A 22027-nucleotide genomic window follows, 5' to 3' on the forward strand; every position below is an offset into this window, starting at 1 on the left:
GGAGGCCCAGGCAACCAGCTCATCCTCAGTGGTAACCCTAAGAGCACGCGGAGGCCCAGGCAACCAGCTCATCCTCACACAACTGGTGCGGAGGTTCTGTTACCATCTCCATTCACGTTATGGGAGGGTCCCACAGCGAGGAGGTGACAGCTGGGATTTGAACAGCCAACACCCTAAAGAACATGCTTAGTCCTTTCTGATCTCGCCTCCTTCTCCATAGCTTACTACTGAAAAAGGATCACTCATGAAATGAGATTTAGCCTCCAGAGCACATTTCTGAAACCCAGAGGGTTTTCCCCCTGTATTTTGAGGGTAAGGGAGAAAGAATGTGTTTTTGGTAGTAGGAAACTATTTAAAAATTGGTGCTTGTTTGCAAACAGTTCTGTATTACAACTAATGGAAAAATGGCCTAGTAACATTTCCTGGGTAAAAGTCAACCCTTGAGGAGCTGAAACTATTACAAGGAGGAAAACAGCTCTGTTAATTATCTTGTAAAAAAGAATGCTCTTTCCACGCTCTGGAATTTCCTTTTGTGCAATGATTTCTTTTAACCTTAACTTTTTTTGCAATACTAGATTTTAGAGACTGAATGCTCAGAGTTCACCCTTCCTTTTGCAATATTAAAAAAAATTGTAACAGTTCATTTTTGGCATTCAGATATATTTTCTATATTTTTACTGCTTATTCATTGGATGGGTTTACTCAGAACTTGTTTTCTGCATTCTTTCTTGTTTTAAAAATGTAATGAAAGTGAAACTTTTAAATTATCAATATGTTTTATAAAATTTACATACAATAAAATTGACCTTTAGGGGACATACTGTTCTGTGAGTTTTAATATACGTATAAACCCCTGTAACTACCCCCACAATCAGGATACAGAATGGTTCTATCATCCCCCCAATTCCCTCATGTATCCCTTGCCCAACCTAATCCTTAACAGCTTCTGATGCACTCTCTGTCCCTGTAGTATTTGGCCTATTCCCAAATGTCATAGAAATGCCTTCTCTCCACATCATGCCTTTGAGATACATCCAAGTGGTTGCACGTACCGGTGGCTTGTCCCCATCTGCTACACTGTCTTTCTCCATTTATACCCTGAAGAACGTTAAGGTTGTTTCCAGTTTGGGGGGGTGTAGGCACAAAGCTAATAATGAACATTTGTGTGCATTTATTTGTTTGCACATGAAGTTTTCATTTTGTTAGATAAGTCTGTAGAAATGGGATTACTGTGTCATATGCTAAGTTTGTGTTTAAGAAACTTCCAAACTATTCATCAGAATCGTAGCATTTTGCATACTTACCAGCAACATGTAAACTTTTAAGAACTAGAATGTTATTTAAGATACTCTTAGATTCAGCTTTGAGGAGATGCCCGTGACAAAGGGAGGACTTTGAGGTCCTCCACCACAGCTTCAAAGAGAACCGGTCCAGTTTGGTCCACTGTGTATATTAGAGTTCTGTGTAAGAATCCATTTGGGGAGAAAAGAGGGTTTCTCTGCAAAAACCTTTGCAGCAGGGCAGAGCATTCATAGTGGAGGATGCGGACCATGGGTGTTACCCAGGGTGGTGTTGGGTGGTGCTTGGGGACTCTGCACATATGAGGACCATGGTGTGAGAAATGCTTCCCTCTTCAGCTCCATTTCAAATGATTGTCAAGGAAGTCTTCATTTAAATCTCACGTGCCTTTCGCGTTCTCCAACACGTGGTAATATCCTTTTACAAAGAGGAAGTGTGCTTGAGTGTCAGAGCCTTCAGCTACAATAATATCTACCTAGAAGGAAATAAAAATACAGTTTTGTTTCTGATGTATTTACTTTCATGATTAGCTTCTCATTTATGACAACCCTTGGTTTTTACATTTTTCTTTTGAAGTGAATTTATTTTATATTTTAAAAAACAGGTCCATTGGAAGGAATATATTAAACACTATGTGATGTCGCTTATACACAAATATGGCAAAATTATAAGGACGTGCTAGAATGAAGTTTGGGAGACTCTGATCCAGGGTATCTGGTTATTTAAGAGACTTTAAAGTGAATTACTGTTATTATTATTATGACGTTTCTGTGTGAAAAGCTGCTTAGTAAAGAGCATAACTATCTCTTAGTTTATCTCTTTTATAAGTTTATTATTTATGTAATAATATTTCTTAAAAGAAAAACAAAAACCATTGCCCTTTGTTTTTGTAGTACTTTCACGTTTCTTCTTTATTTGCTCATTTGGCAAATATTTATTCAAAGCTATTAGGTGGGCAATGGGGATACAGTATTGAGCTAATCAGGCAACATCCCCCCCTTCCCTTGGGAAATTTACTGTCTTGAATCTTTCTTCTTTCCCCTCAGAGAGGCTGTTCGGGGCCCAACAAAAACAAGGAGCCTTGAATAAAATGTAAATGATGTGGAAGGCAAGGAAGAGTTAAATGACTTCCTAAAAACATCTGTTTTAATAGATTCAAAGGGGGCAATAATTTTATTTTCATCATATTTTTAGCACTATCTAGATATACACTTTCTCTTCTGTGTGGTTTATTTTTGCATTTTGGTAAAATAATGTGTATCCACAAACATGGCCATCAACTGTGCGACTTTTTCATGCTCTTCCAACTTCAGGTACATGAGACAGGGCATCCCCGGCAAGGAGCAGCACCGTTGTTAGGACACCCAGTGAGGCTCAGACCTCTCGGAAATTCGACGTCATTTCATTTAGAGGCCATGAACTGGCAGAACAGCGAGTTCTGTTCAGCCCATTGGTGTTTCTTACTTGGCCCATATGCTATTTTTAAAATTTTAAAAATGAGTTTCTAACTTGTACAAACTCAGGAGTTTTCACAAGAGCAGATCTTTTTGTCCATTTGAAAAGTCATGAATTGCACTGTTGAGCCAGCTTTTCTGAATGGCCCAGCCGGCTGGAGCCGAGTCAGGCTGCCTCTTCTGATCCAGCGTGCACTCTTTCTGGGTAACCTCTGCTTAACTCCTTCATGCTATTTGCCTGGCCCTAGTGAGTATTTGAATTTATAACCTCTGGGCCCTGAATTCCATGCATTAGAATCTGCTAGGGAAGCTGAATGTTCCTTCCTGTGCCGGAGGTCTGAGAATGTTGGTACCAGGGGAAGCTGATTGAGTGTCCAATTGAATCCGTCTCCTAGCAGAATGGATGTGGCACCGGACCTAGCTAGTGCCTGGCTAGTGCTCATCAGCTTACTTTGATTCCTTCATAATGGACATACTGTTTTCCACCTTATATGCTTATATCAGTTAAGGGTTTTTTTAATTGTTGTTTGAAACAGAGTCTCATTCCATTGCTGTAAGTAGACTGCTGTGGCGTCACAGTTCACAGCAACTTCATACTGTCAGCCTAGGGTGATCCTCTTGCCTCAGCCTCCCAAGTAGCTAGGATTGTAGGTGTCTACCACAACCTGCAGCTAGTTTTTCTATTTTAGTAGAGATGGGGTCTCGCTCTTGTTCAGGCTGGTCTTGAACTCCTGACCTCAAGCAATCCACCTGCCGAACCCTCCCAGAGTGCTGGAATTACAGGCATGATTTATCGCACCCAGCCCAGTTAGGGTTTTTGATAAGCAGCAGAAAACAGATTCTTTTTTTTTTTTTTTTTTTGAGACGGAGTCTCAAGCTGTCCCCCTGGGTGGAGTGCCGTGGCATCACACTCACAGCAACCTCCAACTCCTGGGCTCAAGCGAGTCTCCTGCCTCAGCCTCCCAAGTAGCTGGGACTACAGGCGCCCGCCACAACGCCCGGCCATTTTTTGGTTGTAGCCATCGTTGTTTGGCGGGCCCGGGCTGGGGATTCGAACCCGCCACCTTAGGTGTATGTGGCTGGTGCCTTAGCCGCTTGAGCCACAGGCGCCGAGCCCAGAAAACAGATTCTAATGAATTTTTTTTTTGCAGGTTTTTTCCTTTGTTTTGGCTAAGGCTGGGTTTGAACCCACCACCTCCAGTATATGGAGCCTGTGCCCTACTCCTTTGAGCCACAGGCGCCACCCAGATTCTAATGAATTTAAGCAAAGTGAGTCTTTATTGAAGAGATATTAGATAACTGAAACTATGAATAGAAAAGAGAATGAGCTGACCTCAGAAAGTTCAGGAAACTAGGGATGGGGGAAGACCTGAGGAAATTGATAAATTGCCTATGAATCTTTTCCCCAAGATTTTTTTCTTTTAAGAGTCTCAAGTCCTAGAAAAGCGGATCAAGTTGGTCTGGCCCACATCCTTGATAGGGGAGGCAAGGCACCTTGGCTGACAGTTCCTCTAAGACTATATACGATAAAAAAGACTTCCCCAAGAAGGCATCTGAGGGTGGCTGCCAGACAAAGGCGGATGGGGGACGGATGGAGGCAACAAAAACCACAAATGTTCACTGCACCTCTGTTCAAGGTTGTCAGGAAGATACTGAATAAGCACTGTGAGATGCTCCAGAGGATTAAGGAAGTAGTATTTCAAGTTAAAGGACAGTCGTATCAGGAGTATACGCTTTAAGTAAACAAATGTATTGGCACCCGTTAGTTAAGGAATATAGGGAGTGGCTAAAACACAGACAGTGACAATTTCATCCCTTTTAGCAATCGCCTTGGTTATAAAATCTCCAAAGACACTATACTAACTTTAAATGAAAAACAACATTCATAAACCCTAAAGATTTTCACTGAGATATTCATTTGTAGAAATACTCTTTCTGATCTTTGTACTTGTTGTTTTCTTCATTGTAAGATCTTGATTTGCAGCAAGCAAGGAAAATGAGTAAATCTTCTTGACCTCCCCCCCGTTAAAAAACCGCCAGCACGAGAAGAAATTGAAAGTAATGATTCAAAGAAGAGAGGCAGTGCGGAAAGCCTCAGCTGGGTGGCAGGAAACAGCCAAAGCCAGAGACTACTTTTTTATAAAAAGGCAAAACAACGCACAGTGAGGTGTACATGACAATCATGTCTAATAATAGCTCCTGGTAGGCAGCGCTCAGGAAAAAAAATTGTTGGTGTGCTGAGAAAATTAGAGTAAGAATGCACAGTACCCTGATGTGTTACTTAAGGCACTGGAGCTTTAGAGTTTACCCTGCGTGCCATGTACATTGATTAAACACAAAATATATGCGGGCCGTTTTTGACCATCATTTACTGTATTGATTTGTTAGCAGGGGAACTGTAATAAAAAGCCATTGATTTGCTGTCCTTATTTGCTTATGGGCTTTTTTTTATTATTAATTTTTCACTTTTTCTTTCTCTTTTTTGGGATCATTTCTTGTAGACAAATGCTGTGCTTCATGAAGTTAAACGAGAGGGGCTCCCCGTGGAACAAAGGAATGAAATCTTGACCGCCGTCCTTCCCTTGCTCACCACACGCCAGAACCTGAGGAGGGAATGGCACGCCAGGTCAGTCCTGCGGGCGGTGGGGTCCGTTGACCCTGACAAACAAGAGCTCCATCTGGCTACACCCTTCCCCAGGGCTAGTCTCATCCCTCCTGTTCGAGGGGCCGTGAAAAGAAGCCACTTTGAGGTGCTTTCGGCTAAAGTGAGCTCTCCTGCCTAGTTAGTACCTACATTAATTGTGACGACCCAGGGCATCATCTGTATGTTTCTATGATTTATTCCAGAGTGTAACATTTAGCATAAGTGTCTGCATCTCGAGCCTAATGTACTATAAGCGTCTGATGCTGAATAACCCTTTTTAATCAACAGTCAAAAGGACTGGTATTGCTATTTAGTTAGGGCAGGTGTCTGGGAAATCTACACCGTGCTCCATGTCGTCCAGTGCTGGGCAGAGCACTCAGTAGGACAGCCGTATGTCACTCAACAATGGGGTATATTCTGAGAAATGCGTCATGAGGCCATTTTGTTGTGGCCTGAAAGTCCTAGAATGTACTTACACCAACATAGCTGGTGTAGCCTACCATACCTAGATGGTGTGGATCGCTGCACACCTACATGGGGTGGCCCACTGCACACTCAGAAGGGGGAGCCCACCACACACCCAAATGGTCATATACCTAATGGTGCAGCCCGCTAATGGTGCAGCCCGCCACACACCCAGCCTGTCTGGTACAGCCTGTTGTCCCTGCTGTGTGTGCAGCGTGTTACTGTATCACTGTACTGAATGCTAAAGCATTCAGTTGTAACACAATGTCAAGTGTTTGTGTATCAGAATGTATCCAAACATAGATTACCGTAAGTACAGTGAGAATACGGTATTATGATCTCACGGGATAGGACTGCTGCCGTGTATGTGATCCACCATTGACTGAAACCTTGTTTTGTGGCACATGCCTGTAGTTTATTCATCAACTAAGTAGGAATTACTTTTGCTTCCGCGTACTTCCTTTCCACGTGGAGTTACCTATGGTTAAAAAGCTGTTGGGTGGAAAGTTTCTATGAATCGTTAGCTTTTATAGAATTGGTGCTTATAGAATAAACATCATGTTATCCTCTTCTCTTCTGAAAAACAAGTGATACATGGAATACGTTATCCTTTAGAGCTGTAGTTTGTAAAACTTTTTGAAGTATTATCTGTGTCTGAAGAAGAGGGAGAAGAATTGGGAAGACTATGTTATATTTTGCTTCAGAATCTTATTTAAGGCTTAAACATTCCATGTGCTTAGAAGTTGAGAACATTTATTGATAGCCATAATATTCTCCAAATGACTTCATCTGGCAGAATTTACAATAATTGATAGCTTTACTAGGAATAATTATCATAAAAATAGATTTGTCTGAATAAGACTGAAGGTGAGCATTTTCCAAGAAAGGAGACAGAATGAAGTATTGATTCTCGTTAGATGTCAGAAAGCTGCTTTTTCAAATATGTGTATTATCTCCAAATTCAAACTTGCATTTAAATAATAGTTTTAAAATTCTCAGTGATAGCCACTACCCCTTTGATAGTGTGCTCAGAGTAAATGGCAGACAGTTTTAACTATTCTAAGGACTAAAGGATTTCCAACTTAATTTTCAATACTTTTAAAAAATTATCTTTGTCTTATAACTTTAAGTGTGTGTACAACATTAAAGTTTGCATATTTTATTAAATAATAGATTATCATTGTGGGGACACCTAAGAGGATTCTTCTTTTCTGTTTGATATTTTATTTCTTCCCTATGATTATTTTTATTAAATAGGAAAAGGAGGAAAAAGGAATTCCCCTGCAGTCTCTCCTCCAGCCCCTTCCCTCCAAAGACAGAGAAAGCACAAAGGTTGAGAGTGGATGTCTTTTGTTGAGAGCGTTTGGTTTGTTAACAATAATTTCCTAATATACCAAATCATCAGACAACGTGGCCAGAATGGCCTGTTTAAAAGGAGTCTGGTTTCAGCCTTTCTGGCCCTTCCTGCTAACAGTTTAATCAGCAGCTGGAGCCAGTGTTGAAGTTGATGTAGTCTAGCATCTGAAGCAAGAATTCGCAAGTCCTTTGTGTTAGGGGCGGAGGAAAGAGAGAGCTTAGCAGCTGACACTGCACAGACCCCCTTACAACTAAACACCTGAAAGAGAATTTCAAGAGGCTGGTGTCTTGCGAGCTCAGAAGGAAAAGTGTCCTCAGAGTATTAAATAACCATAATCCTCCTCCCCACCCCTTCTCCACTCCCATTTGATGTCTCCCGTCCTGGTGACCTATCTAAAAGGCCCTTCCACATGATCCGTATAAACAGACGGTTACCATGCACCTTTCTTTTCCTCATCAAAGCGTCATCTGGCCTTCTGGAGTCAGGCATTGCCTCGAGTAGCCATCCAGCATGTGGTGGTGAAAGTTATAAAACATCCACCGTGGTGCGCACCGGCCTGCCCGTGTGTGAGAGATTGGCCTATTGTGTACTTAGGAATTACACGAGGAGAAATGTGCTTTGACAGAAAATAATTAGCACTCACCAAAGGCCAAGCGGTAGGTTACAGTATTTTACTTTTATCAAAGCTATCAGGGGATCAGTTAGATTAGATAATAGAAATTTTTTCCTCTGAAAGTTAAATACAGATGACTCTAATTACCTTATATTGCACGTTGGAGAATGCATTATGAATTGTACAACTTCGAGAAGTTTAGGTCAACCGAGACCACAGCTGGCAGTAACTTTCGTATAAGTCTGTCGTAATAAAGGCTTTCTGCCCCACCCCCAGCAGGTTCGTTTGGGATCATATTAGGGAGAATATTTTAAGTGGAACTTGTAATTTGGTTATAAAATACTCGTATCTCTCTCAGGTCGAGAGCCAAGCCATTGTTTGGGGCTCACCGAAGTCTCTTAAACTGGAAGCATATGTTCCTTGTAATTCAGCTTTTTGAACAAAGTGTCAGCGCTGCATGACTTGGGGTAACCGAGTTTGTCACAGTGTCACACAACCCTGCGATTCTGGAGGCACATTTGAGTGCTGTGGGTTTTCTTCCCCAAGCTCAGTAATCCCATAAACAACCCTCTCCAAATAGGCTTATTAGGGCTGTCTGTTCACTTCCCCGGAGTTGAATGATCCACAGTACATGAGGAGGAGCTGTGTGAATGCAGGGTAAGTGTTAACAGAAGTGGGACAGAATTTCTGAAGATTTGGCTTTGTTTATACAGTCCGCTCTGCCTGATGGACAGCTTGTTATAGCTTTTAAAGAACTGGCCGAGCCCTCTGATCTGACCCCTTCTTGACCTCCGCAGCCCAAAGGTCAGTCTGCAGCTAATAAACCCTGAGGTTCTTAGGGTCTACTGTAGGAAAAGGCAGAAAAAGAGCAGCTGCCAGGATTGGGTGTCCCAGGATAGGCTGCTTTGGGGTCACTCTCTGATAATGAAAATGATTACCAAATTATATGGAAGTTTAACCGCAATAGTGAGTGAGAGGAGGGTGGAGCCCCGCGTATTAGGTTTGATAAATGAACTGTGAAGAGGCCCATCTGGCTCTCAACATCTTTCCCCCCCTCTTTCCCTACCAAGGGGAAACATTTTAAAATAACAGCAGTACATATAGACTCAATGACCCATGCAGGGAGCTGGAATGGATTAAGATTTAATGGTGACAGTGGAAGAGATTATCATTTGAAAAGTGCACCCAAGGAAAGGGACAGTTCAGTGTCTGTGCCCGAGTGGTTTTTCAAAATAAAACGTGATGAAAATCAGTGCCTTGTTTATTTTATACAAATCCTCGGTGCCTTTCTCAGATTGCTGAAAATTTGGGGGGGGTGTTGTTTACTATGGAATAATTAATCACAGGCAGCTTCACAAATGGAACGGGCTTCCTTTGCCTTGAACATATCAGAATGAGACGCGAACATTTTTTTCTGCCTGCTTGCTCAGCTTCAAGAATGTAGGTAAATCAAGGATTAGAGAAAATGCTTTACAAAAAAACTGGTGTCCGTTCTGGCATTGACCACTGATCGTTCAGGATTTTTTGATCCTTAACATATGCGTGAACAAGGTTGGACCATGTTCCGTTCTTACTATGACCTGGCAGCTCTTCTGTAAAAATAAGAAGAAAAACACATGATGTTAATTGGATAGTTTATGTTTGTTTCTTTCTTTATTCCTTTTTCAAAGAAGCAGCAGAGCTATGCTAATTAGTGCCAGTGACGGGCAGGCTACTGTAAGTCGCATGTCCCCTGCATGTCCCCAGTTTCTCATGGAGTATCTGGACTTCAGACCCGTGACAACAGAGACCACGAAGGTCTGTGATTTTCTGGACTGGCACATACCACGATTCTGTTTTCTGAAACAAGAGTGGTTTTACTCAGTAAGCATCTGTGTATTCCATATACCTGCTGCGTACAGAATATCACGTCAGATCCTGTTTGTATTGTACAGCAATGCTTAGCAGCTAATCTAAGGGTTCATCTGGGGCTGATATATGGTACAAAATTCCTAGAAAGAGCCTGTGGAAGGAAGGCAGTGAAAGGCAAGTTCATGGAGCCATCCTCGTCACAGTAGAGGGCAGGCTCTTCTATCCACTCTGCAAAGTACTTGATTACAGATGTCTTGTGAGACCAGAATTGGCGTAGTATTGAAACCCTCTTCTATCTAACCACATTTTCTACATAATCCAAGCCTCACCCAGACAATTATTATATGAAAAATGGAAACAAAAGGTTTCTAAACGTTACTCAAAGTTAGCCAATCTTTACTTGGAGGTTTTCCTCGACTGCGCGCCTCTGTGGGGATTCAGAGTGAGGCGTCAGTGAGGTAAAGGGTACTGCAGGGAGTTGAGGAACTCTTCAGAGTGAATGTGCTTTTTGACTTGAAAGCCTTGCTTCCAAATTTTTGCTAAGTAAAGGGTAAATGCAAAAAATAAGACAACGGCAAAGCCATTAGGATTTTTGAAACTTGAGATATAATTCAGATAACATGAAATTTCAAATAACATAAAATTCATCATTTTAAAGCATACAATTAAGTAATTTTTTTACTTTACACATACTAGATTGTATAACCATTGCCACTATCCAAGTCCGGAGCATTTCAGTTACCCCCAAATGAAACCCTGTGTCTGTTAATGGCCGGTCTCAGTTGGCCCAGCCCACACCCACTGAGGTGCTCTCTGCCTCTGTGGATTCTCCTGCTCTGAACCCTTCTTATGAACGGCATCAGACACCTGGGGGCTTTCTGCCTGGTTCTTTCCTTTAGCTTCCTGAGGTCACGGCTCATCCAGGTCACAGGTGAGTGCTTCGTTCCTGGCGTTGCTGGACGCCGCCACATTGTACGTACGTTGTATTCATTCCACAATCACTGGACACACATTTGGGCTATTTCCACTTCTGGCCTTTTCTACCTTATGGGTATTGATGCTGGGAACACGCATATAGAAGTTTTTGAGTGACGTGTTTTCCCTTCTCGTGGGCTTGTACCTAGGAGTGGAGTTGCTGGGTTACGTGCTGACTCTGTCTAACTCTGGAGGAACAGCCGGCTTTTTCTCACCCGCTGCCCCATTTTGCCTTCCCACCAGCTGTGCAGAAAGCTTCCGGTGTTTTCCACGACCTCGTCAATACCCGTTATTTTTAATTTCTTCTTCTTGTAGACCTCCGGCACACTGTGGTTTTGATCCCTGTTTCCCTAATGACTCCTGGTGTTGACTGAGCTTTAAGAGCTTTACGAGCTCAACATCACCGTCCTTATTAGGGAACTGCAAATCCATCTCTTCACGTGCTTATTGGAATCCACTCGTTTTTAAATAGCATAGTTTTAAACATGGCAAACTTAAGGACTCCTGCTTCTTGATGGTGGTGAAGAGCTCACAAGCCTGATAGGGGCCGTTGGCTGTTGAAGAGCTGGGCTTCCAATGGGGCTGTCGTTAAGGTGCGGCAATGTCCTTTCCCTGTCCCCGCGAGTCGGCCTTTCCTTTATTGGTATGTGTCTTGGTTTGTTTCTGGAGACTCCCTACTTATCCCTCCTTCCATTTAATTATATTCCTTTCATTACAGTGTCTCCGAGCACGCGCACTGGGCAGGAGTGTAGCCTGATGAAATGGAAACTGTAGTTACAGCTCTTTACTGGGTAGATTTGAATAGGACTTACTGTACTCCCATAGTAAACAGCCTCATGTGAGTCTAAGGAGCCTTAAAATGGTGCTGATAATAGTTTCAAAAGATGTTTATGGCAGTTTCTTAGAAGTTTTCGGAACTACTCACTTCTGCTTAAGAGTGTCTCTCGAAGACCTGGATAGGAGAAAATTCTTCCTATTGGGCTTGGCCAGCTCAAAAAAGGGCCAAGTTAGCATTCTCTCCGGACAGGGAAAACAACTGTCTGATTATTTGTCATCTTTGACGTATTCTCTATGACCCTGCCACCACCACTTACCCCAGAATGGATCCACCCCAGACACCTTTGTTAAGGCTCCAAAGTCTGGTTGTTAGAACCTAGACCTTGAATAGAATAGGATTTACTTTTCCAAGCCAGTCAGCTTTAGAACTTTGATCTGAGTTCAACAAATAAAATGCTTTGTGTGAGTTACTTATGTGGGCCAGCTCAGGTTCTAAGACTATTACATTAAGGTTCTCTTCGTGGGCGTCTGATCTCTCTTTTTGTGTCTTGGCAGTCCTGGATTCTACACAAAACTGATAAGTCAACACAGTTCTTAGCTTAGCAATTAGCTACTGTTTACTGAGTGCTTATTATGTTCAAGAAACCACCAGGCACTGTGAGGAGTATCAAGACGAGTGTGACTGACACCTCGACTCTGAAGTAATTTGTGACTTAATACGCAGGCAGTTGGTAATGCAGTGGCTGGCGTGTACATCTCTATTTTTTGTGTGAGGCACTGTACAAAACTATAAGGTGACTTAGCAACGAGGCTCGCCTTAAAGAGAACTTTGAATATTTTGGTAAAAACTTACAAAAAGGGTAAAAACTTACAAAAAACCTGACAGTGACCGTAGATGCCCTGGATTTTGTGTTTACATTTTTGTCTCTCCCAGCAGAACATAAGCTTCATGAAGGCAGGACATACCTGCTGTGAAATCTGCACCCCAGATCTTTGTAACATTAAGCTAAAAATTGGCCATAAAGAAGTTATCTGACCCGCCTTGTTTGGCTCCAGGTCATAAGACCCCATTCCAATGAGGCTCCTGCCCCACACCCAGCAGGAACGTGCTCAGAGGGGCCAAGAAGAATCTAGACAGACAGGCTGTGCTGAATATCCTCACTCAGATCCTTTTATCCTGTCATGTTTCTAATGCTGTCTGTGTTTTGTTGAACCAAAGCATAAAAATGGACAATTTCCTCTCTGCCTCTGAGTCTTCATTCTGAGGGCTCGTGTGTGTGTGTGTGTCTGTGTGTCTGTGTATACACATTAAATGAATTTGTATGCCTTTTCTCCTATTAATCAATTTTCCACGTGTCAGTGATTTTTCAGCAAACCTGTAGGGGGTCAAGGCCGTTGGTCTCTACAGGAATGATGCCTTGTATGAGCTAGGAGATGCACCACCTTGTTCAGTACATATGCCAGTGTGTAGAGCAGCGGTTCTCAACGTGTGGGTCGCAGCCCCTTTGTAACAATGAAAACACATCCTGCATATCAGATATTTACATTATGATTCATAACAGTAGCAAAATTACAGTTGTGAAGTAGCAATGAAAATAATTTTATGGTTGGGGGTCACCACAACATGAGGAACTGTATTAAAGGGTCACAGCATTAGGGGGCATCAGGAAGGTTGAGAACCACTGATCTAGAGGAACGCTTCACACTCAGATTTATCTAACGACTGACCCCGTGAGATCACTTTTCTCCCAACCCATTCCTGTGTTTTAAGTATTTTGTTATAAGTTATAAGTATTAAGTTATAAGTATTTTGTGTTCCTTATTAATTTCGAAGAGGAATAACCATTTGCAATATTGGCCTGTTGCTTTTTTCCTAACTTGCCAGGTGTGGAAACCTTGAAATTAGAAGTCAGGGTACGTCTCTGATACTGGAAGTCAGTGTTGGTTATTTATCTAACCTTGCTGGGTGGAAACCTTGAAATTGGAGGTGAGGAGACATCTCTTTTGGGCATTTCTTTGGTGCTTAAACCCAAGATAGCAGCACCCCAGGCTCTTGCTCCGACATGAGGGAAGAAGAATGCTGTGTGCAAAGGCTGACTCGAGGGTCCTGTAGGAAGAGACCACCGTGGGACTGGGCTGAGACCACCGTGGGACTAGGCTGTGCCGGAGACGAAAGGCACAGTCTCATCCCGAATCCCTGCCCTTGCTAAAAATGGGACAGAGGGGTGTGAGGAGGGGAGAACTGGGGGAAGGGGAGGCTTGCAAACCCTTCTCCAGGGCATGCCTCTGGATAAAAGGACTGGGTTTTAGTCCCAGAGAGGCAAAGCTGAGGCTACCGTGACTTCAGGCCTGTGTGTGGCTGCCTTTTCCGGTTACCTGCTGGTGTTCTGATGTGGTTTCAGTGATATCATTGCATCAGCCTTGGTGACTTGGCCTGAACTTGTTCTTTGCTCCAGGAGTTGTGGTTACAAAAAATGGAGCCCCGGCCTTCAGGATGGGCTATGGGCTGCTGAGGCTGGTGCAGTCAGCTGCTGAGACAGCCTGAGGCAGGGTTAGCTGACCATGTCAGCCCCAGCATTCTTACTGGAGAGAGTAGCTGCTTGTTCGGGTAGAGCTACTTAGTTGGGAACTGGAAGTGGTAGCATCTCTAGTTCAAGGAGCTGGGCTGTTTGCAATGTCGTGGTGGGCATGAGGGATAAGGGAAGGAGATTTTAGGGAGGAGTAGGGAGGCGCTGGCCTGCTGGTTGCCAGCGATGGCTTTCTTTTTTAATGCATCTGTCCCTTCTCCTCTAATAATTACAGTCTCTGCTTTCTGCTGCCCTTAGCAGAAGAATGTCCTTTGTGTCTCTGAACCAATTACTCCATAAAACCTGATAACTCCATAAAACCTCCTCATAAAAGTGTGGGAATTGAAACATTGTATAAATTTAGAGCAAGGATTAAATGAGTCTAGAGATAGGGTTACCTTTTCTCCCCAAGATACAGCAACTTATCTTAAGGAGGCAAGTGCTGTTAATGTTATTACCATTGTTACTGTCATCATTTGAACAGTTTTATGGGGGACAAAAGCCAATTGACTTCTGTGCATCTTATTTATAAAATCAACACATGGGTTTCAGCTCGAGTTTCGTTTCTGGCAGGTTCTCTGATTAGTTGCTGGCTGTTTCTTATGGGCGGTACTTCTTAAACTTTTGAGAAAATACTGATTCATTCATTTATTCAACTTTAGTACTTCAATATTTATTAAGTATCTACTAAGTATTATTTCTAGGCACGGTTCCAGGTCCCAGGAATACAGCAGTGAAGCAAACTAAGGAAACTGTTTTCTTGTAGAGCTTGTGTTCCAGTGGAATGGCACAAAGGAGCTGTTTTCTTAAGTTGAACTCTGCAAATTTCTTTTATAAAAGTTGCCATGTCCTGTATATTCAGTACTCAGTGGAATCAAAATAAAAATTGTTCCGTTCAGAGAAAGATACAATTTTCTTTTCTCATCTTCACTATGATCACTTGCTATAAAACTTGGATTGCTAGTTGTAGGGATCAAATCTGTGACGTCTCCATGGGATACCAGTGTTCTGACGGACACCATCCTGGGGGATCCACAACGTTAATTTCTCCTTCCCTTATCTGCCCCGTGGTTCCCCACCTACTTTTCCAAGGAATACGTCACTGTAAAGGTCTTCGCTTTAAGGAAAGTTCAAATTCAGCCCATATCCTTTTGACAGATCTCTTATAAGAGAGAGCAAGATAAGCCGTGCCCCTCATCTGTGTTGGGGGATTCCACGTGACAGTGCCCTGAGCATAGATGTGGTGGATGTTGTGTGAGTGGCCCTGCATTGGTTCAGTAATACTTATTGATCACCCACCTGGTAGGAGCGCTGTCCTGGGCCCCGAGGTGACAGAGGTGTGTCCCCCTTGATTAGGGGAGTATCTCATACAATACAGAATAACACACGTGGCGAAAGACACTGAGTCGGGCTTCTGTGAAAACCCTTGTCCCAGGGAAGAAAGAAACAGGTTCTTTTTAAGTGTTCTACGTGAGTGATGCCGCTCCATTGCCAAATGGTGTTGGCCACAAGGCGGTAGGTGTCCAAGTTTGAGTGAGAAGTAGGAGAGAAATCTATACATGATTGTGGGTCATTGTATCAAATTGGTGCCACTTTCTCTCCAGAGGGACCTAGTTCCGATGTTGAATGGGGGCAGCATTTGTTCCGTCCAGAGCAAATTTCACTGCTATGGCATAGCAGGTGGGCACACAGATTCTGAGTCAGATTGCTGGGTTTGATTTCGGGGTCCACTTTTGTAACTCTAGATAAGTTACAGTTACAGATTTTTAATGCCCTTACGGCCACATGTGGCCTTCTAGATCTTTAAGTGCAGTCTTTTGACTGAATCCAAATATTGCAGAACAAATTCTTTTAAAGCAGAAGAAGATAAGCTTTTCTTGCCTCATTTAGTACTTATGAAAAAAAAAATCTTGAAATCAGAAGACTGCAGGTTGCCCACAGCTAGGAGATGATGATAATAGGACCTGTTTCCTAGAGTTGATGAAGCAATTCCACGTAGAACACCTTGAGCAAGGACCTGCAGCATACGAGGTGTTCAGTAAAAATTCCCTGTCTCATCATCTTCTTCAAATCAAAACAAAAAATTCCAGAGTCAGGCCAGCCACCCTCACCCCAATCAGTCTCCCCTTTGAGGAAGTGCCCCATGTAGTAAGTATCCCAGCCTCCTGGTGGGGGCCCCATCCCCCTAAACTGGCGCAGGGAGGAATGCTAGGTAGAGCTCAGCCTGTGCCGGGCCCTGTGCTAAGTAAGCAGTGTCACCCGGAGTTGACAGAAGGCTGGACTCCAGTCTAAAGCCTATCACCAGACACTTCGGACCTTTGCAACTTTATCTAAGAAAAAGAAGTGACCTGATCCAGATGACCCCAAAGGCATCTTCCAGCTCTGACAGGTTAGACCTCAGGGAGCAGCTAGGTAAGTGCTCCGGGGCCTTCACCTTCTGTGTCCACTCTCCTTGAAACGAGCGGTTGTGCTCATTTTAACCAAAATAGCTGCTAACATTGACTGAGAACTCACAAAGTGCCAGGCAGGGTTTTAAAGGCTTTATAGGGTGAGAAGAGGGGCAGAGAGAGGCAGAGTAACTTGCCCACGGCAGCAGCTAGTGAGTCGTGGAGATGGAATTTAAGCCAGGGCGCCCGCCTTGGCCAAGAGCAGTAACAAAGCTTTCGTTTTTATCAACCACTCACATGGTGGACTAAGTACTTTGACTGAGCCTCACAGTAGAGGGCTTAGAGACTTCCCGGGATCCTCCCCAGTGTGGAAATAGACGGGTGTGCATCTGTAAATATTTATTTCCTCCAGCATTTAAACCTGTTTCACACTTTTTAGTTGTGGGTGCATCTGTGTGAGAAAGTAGTGTCCAGCTAATGCCGTATAAATCCCCCTACCCTAAATCTTTTAAAGGAAAGTTATCACCTTTATGGCTGTGTCATTTCTTTTATATGGGTTACAACTTTTAGGAGGGGGGGAGGGGGGGCAGAGACTCGAACATCAAAGTTTAGCCTCCAAGAATGTGTAAACCCTCTAAGTAATTTTGGGGGCTGTGTTAGTCAAGGCTGATTGGAGTAGGTGCCCTTGAGGTGAAAGGGCAGCCATTTATCTCCTCCTTAATGGGTTAATCGCCAGCTGTACAGTATGTTTCCATCCAGGAAACAATTTACCGCACGTGAAGAGCAGTAATTTTATTCTATCTCAGGGGTGTCCCCAGTGTATTTTACAAATCTGCTCTGTAATGTATATTCCAGGTTACAGATAAACGTTTAACTGGCTTTCAGTTGAGGAAAAAGTAACATTGGGGGGTGGGGGGGTGAAGGAGCAGCTGTGTCGGCCTGTAGGGGACACTGTTGCATCATTTATTGGAATTTTCCAATATATTGTCCCCAGGACAAAAAAAACAAATCAGAAAACAAAAATAGGTCAGTCACCTTAAAATTGCTCATTAAAATTATCTGAATCGTTCCAGTGCGTGTAGAATATCTACCCTGACTCTGGTGTGGGGCGTACTGCTTGGGGTCCACGCAGGAAGGGACCAGCTCAGGGTTTCTCCCCGAGTTGGGGTGATCAACAGAACTCTTCTGATTAGCTTGCTCTCCACATTTTCCTTCGGGTAGCGAGCTCCGGGGCTACTTTTCAGTTTACTAAACCTTTAGGTTATTTGACCATCTCACTTTTTTCTTTACCACGTTATGCTTGTGTGAAGTTGAAATGCTCCCATTCCGTTGTACGCTAAATATGTATTATAAACCGTGGAAGGGCATTCGGGGAGTCCTGATTGTCCTCTTTTTATCTATGTCTTTTTCTTCACTCAAAAAGAGGCTGTTTTCTGAGAAAATGAAGTCGTATCTACAAGGAAGGCTTGTGCAGGGCTCAGTCTGACCTCCAGACGCTCCTCTGCGTCTGTCCCAGTGCCCTGTGGCCTTGCCAGCAAAACTGCTGTCCCTCTGCCCAGCTCTGGCCTCTTCCCCACCAGAATCTGGGCCCGGAAGGCCATGGCAGTGAACCCTGGGGAAGCACCGGTTTTGCTAAGGCCATGCTCATGGTAATGATACTGTTAGCTTGCTTCCTTTCCAGTTTCCCCATTAATTATGCCGTGTGTCTCCTCCAGTTGGTGCTACCCTCCCAGTGTTAATTATAACCTACAAGACTGTTACAGTTAATTTTATGGCAAGCATATTGTCTCTTCAAGGCTCCAGAGCAGCTCATAAATTATCTTGAAGGTAAAATGTAACTTGGGGAACTAGTTATGAAAATTCCATCCATCTCGCTTAGGAGCTGCAGCTGCTACTGTCAGCTGCCTCGCCGCCGCATTGTGAAGGAATTACGGTGGGTCAAGTTTAAGAGGGGAGGCCCAGGCTGTCACCGAGGAGAAAGGCTGTCCTGGCCCTGTCAGACAAGTGCCTTCTGCCAATCCCCGGTGGCTTCACTTTGCAGGCAGGAAGAGGCAGGCAGTGCAGGTGGATGGTCCCCAAGCTGTCTGTATTCATTACTTTACAGAAACTTGGTGTAGGTAGGCAGATCCACAGACCTTTCCTCCTCGCTGTTGTCATGATGTTAGGCATCATCTGCAAAGTGTGAGCGAGATAACTCTATAACTAACGCTGGGCTGGGTCCGGGAGTCCAGGAGAACGGGGCGGGGGGGGGGCTCTTGGTGGCAGCACCTCCCTGCAGCCCCTTGTGGGTCTCCCACACAACAATTTCTATCTCGCCAAAGCCCTCAGCTTGAAGGAGCATTTTATTTGTGGTTGTTCTTTTTCGTATAATCTGATAAAGTGAGATTTCACTGTGAACGAATGTGCTCTAAAATTGCCCGCTAAATAAATTAGCAGGTTATCTTATTGGGAGAATAAACACTCCCCTTTTCTGTTTCCTCACTCGAAATCTAAGCTTTCCATTTCAGCCCTCGGGGCTTCAGCATTATTATTTTTAATGACTGAACACAAGTCTTTCATTTAGCTTGTTTGTGTAGTTACTGTAAATGATCTTTCTGCAGTTGGTTCTTCATTTGAAACTCTGCATGTTATGCCGGCTTTAAAAGCTTTGAGGGGGCCTTTGAGAATTGGGAGCTGTATTAAGTCCAGCGTCTTCTAGCAGCATTGGAAACAGGCGGTAGCAGGAAAGTCAGAGAGGGTGGGAAAGTGTGCCTGCGTGAATGAATCTGAGTGCGAGTGTGAGCGAGGTGTACACAGTGTCGGCCTCACTGGCGGGCCGAGAACTCTCTGCCTTATAAAGTAAGAGAGCCGTCCCCTGAGCTGGCCACTTCTCCCCGTTGTGTTTTTGGGCGTTTTTATTGTGTTCACACATCCATTAGCTTTTGCACCAGGCTGCCTAGGATCATTACACTGGGGCTGTGTAGCTGAGACCTGGTTTGGAGGGGTTAGATAGGACAGAGAAATCATGCCCTAAGACACACCAGGCTTTCTGAAGAATGTGATCTGAGCTCTCCACGATGGGGACCGAGGAGGGATTCACAAGTTCTCTAGTAAATGCTAGTGGACTCAGACCAGGGGTTGCAAATCCAACATCTTCAGGGCCTGGCAATAATCCGTGAAGCCAGAGAGAGGGGACTGAGGTGAACGGGGGAGTTCCTGCTGTCTCAAGAGCAGCTGCTACTCCATCTTGCAAGGAGGTGGGCTCCGTGAGAAGTGGAAAATTCTGATTGTGTGCATATGTTTATGAAGTCTCCTAACTATTTAAATGTTAGCGACTAATTCAAATGTTTTACAAACAGTTTACAAACTGTTATTCAGGCTAATCTAAACATGTCTAGAAACTAGATGGTGTGGATAGCATTCCGAGACAGAATGGAAGTACAAAGCCTTCTCAATCTTCTTACACTACTCAAGAATAGAGGCAGTGACCCTGGGCAGGAGACCGGAACACAGTCTCGGCCCTGCCTCTGTGATCTGACACCATTGCTCTGCTCTCCGACATGGGCTCTGGCTTGGAGGAAGTATTTGCTGGTGCACACGTGTGTGTATGTTTGCCTTGAACTTGGCATTGTTTAATGTTTCCTTTTACAGACAAAGTACATGAGCATTTCCAAAAGGGTGCGAGGTGCATGCAGCGCTCATTGTACAAAGTGTCTGCAAAGATGTTGGCAGTTCTGAATCTGAGGAAGGGTTTGCTTCTTTTTGTTTGTTTGTGTTTGTTTTGGATTAATATAAGGGTGCATATGATTAGGTTACATTCTTTACATTTGTTAGGAAAAGTCCAAACTGTATTTGAGTCCATCACCCAGGAGGTGTGCTGTATATCCACACATTGGGTTTCATTCTCAGACAGGAAGGACCAGGACTTCCTTTCTAGGAATCATCATTTCTCTCCGACACCCCTGCAAGCTCCTGCATTAAGGCCCAGCTCCTCCATAGGGGGACCCAGCTGTGCTTTCACAGCACAAGTGAAGCTGGCACAAAGACGTCGTCGTGTGGTCAGAATAATCTCTCAGCCTCACTGCTCCAGACTGATGGCCACATAGAGGTGTGGTTTGGGAAGTTGTTAAATACATGTGGGTTTGAGCTTCTAGGGAAGAGGAAAATATAAAAACTCTTTTTCCTTTAATAAAGAGAAAAGGGTAAGCCTACACCTTGGCTGCCACTCAAGTCAGCTGTTACGCATGCGTGGTTAAATTTCACTGTAAATATTTCATAAGGGTTATTAGAATGGAGCCAGGCTGACATCACAGCCCTCACTGTACCAGAAGAACTATTTCATTAGAATAAGCCAACAGTTCCAAAGAAACATGAATTTCTATGGCAGTGTTAACCTCAGGTCACAAAGCCCCCTGGAAGGCATTTCTGTATCAATGTTTATAATCTCCGCATTTATGGATTTGCAGTTTTTTGTTAAAAAAAAAATTCCCAGAGAGACTTTATTTTGGTTAAATAAGACTAGCTTGTGAAATAGTCTGTATATCCAAATCCATCCTAACCCAGCATCTTGGCAGCCTTTTGGATAAATAATGTCTTTTCCAAAATGTGTGTATTTGAAGAAGGAAGAGGAAAATTGAGTGGCACGCTGTGTCTCTAGATCACCCTGGGCCAACAGAATCTCGAAGAGAAAGCAGAGACTGACAGTTCATTAATTCTCGGAGCAAATTACGGAGATGCGTGTTTACTTATTGATGCATAAAAGGTTGCGGTGAGGAGCAAAATGTTTACCCTAAGTACTTTCATTTTCCCTTTTTGGAGGGGGAGGTAATTTAAGCATGCATTTTTTTTTTTTTGGTGTGTCACACAAATATGTATGAGGTTTTGGAGGCATTTGTCAGGAAAAAAAAAAGAAAAGATATTCACATTTGTAAAAAAAAAAAAAAACTTAATCCATGCTCACAGATGGTCCTGTTCAGGTGCTATTTTAATTATGAGGTAAAAAACAGCCCCACACAGTAGGAAGTCGTCTTAATAAATGGAGTGGAGCTTTTGTCTTCAAGCGTCAAAAAAGCCTTGTTCCTGAGAAATTTAAATACTTTGTTTTGTAGGGGAGAGTCTCAAAATGACCAAGATATTTGGAGAAAGCAAAAAAACCTGACGGAGTTCTCTAAAGATCAAATGAGCACACTGGAATGTTTCACAATTAATTGTACAGCTTTGAACGTCCTTAGAACTGGCCATTTTAGTGATGGCTTTTCCAGTGATAAATGTTGCCATCAAAATGTTTATGCAATGGAAGGAAAATACGCAGAACAAATGGCAGATAAGTTTTAAAAATTGTGATCCCAAGTGGAAGGATCTCTTGACTGTTCTTAAGCTCAAAGGGCTCCTTTGTCCTTCAAGTGATAGAATGCCCAGAAGAACTAATAATAATGTAAATGATGCCGTCACTTGACTTGCATTAATAACACACAAATAGAGCAGTCTTCTTATTAAATATTAGTCATATATTATAATAATGTTTTACTGTCTTTCCCTTAGTGGGGAATTATGAGGACCTCATGTTAGGACCTCAGTGTCCTGACATAGTTAATTATCCATGGATAATGGTTTTCAGCCATCCCCGTTCCCAGCGATGCAGCTTTGTTGCTGAGGGCGT

At 43.3% G+C, this 22027-nt stretch overlaps 1 protein-coding gene across 2 annotated transcripts in view; it reads left to right on the forward strand.

Annotated features, from left to right (window-relative positions):
- The window catches only part of FTO (FTO, alpha-ketoglutarate dependent dioxygenase), a 402518-nt gene that overhangs the window by 235397 nt on the left and 145094 nt on the right, over positions 1–22027 (forward strand). The window contains exon 8 of one of the 2 annotated variants that reach the window (XM_012806866.2): positions 5255–5379. In XM_012806866.2, coding sequence (XP_012662320.1) covers positions 5255–5379 — 125 coding nt within the window. Of the gene's footprint in view, positions 1–5254; positions 5563–22027 lie in introns of those variants that run through there. The other variant, XM_023514740.1, reaches the window with a different exon arrangement.

This window comes from Otolemur garnettii, unplaced genomic scaffold (assembly GCF_000181295.1).
Source record: "Otolemur garnettii isolate 467f Iridium unplaced genomic scaffold, OtoGar3 scaffold00058, whole genome shotgun sequence".
Classification (NCBI taxonomy): domain Eukaryota; kingdom Metazoa; phylum Chordata; class Mammalia; order Primates; family Galagidae; genus Otolemur; species Otolemur garnettii.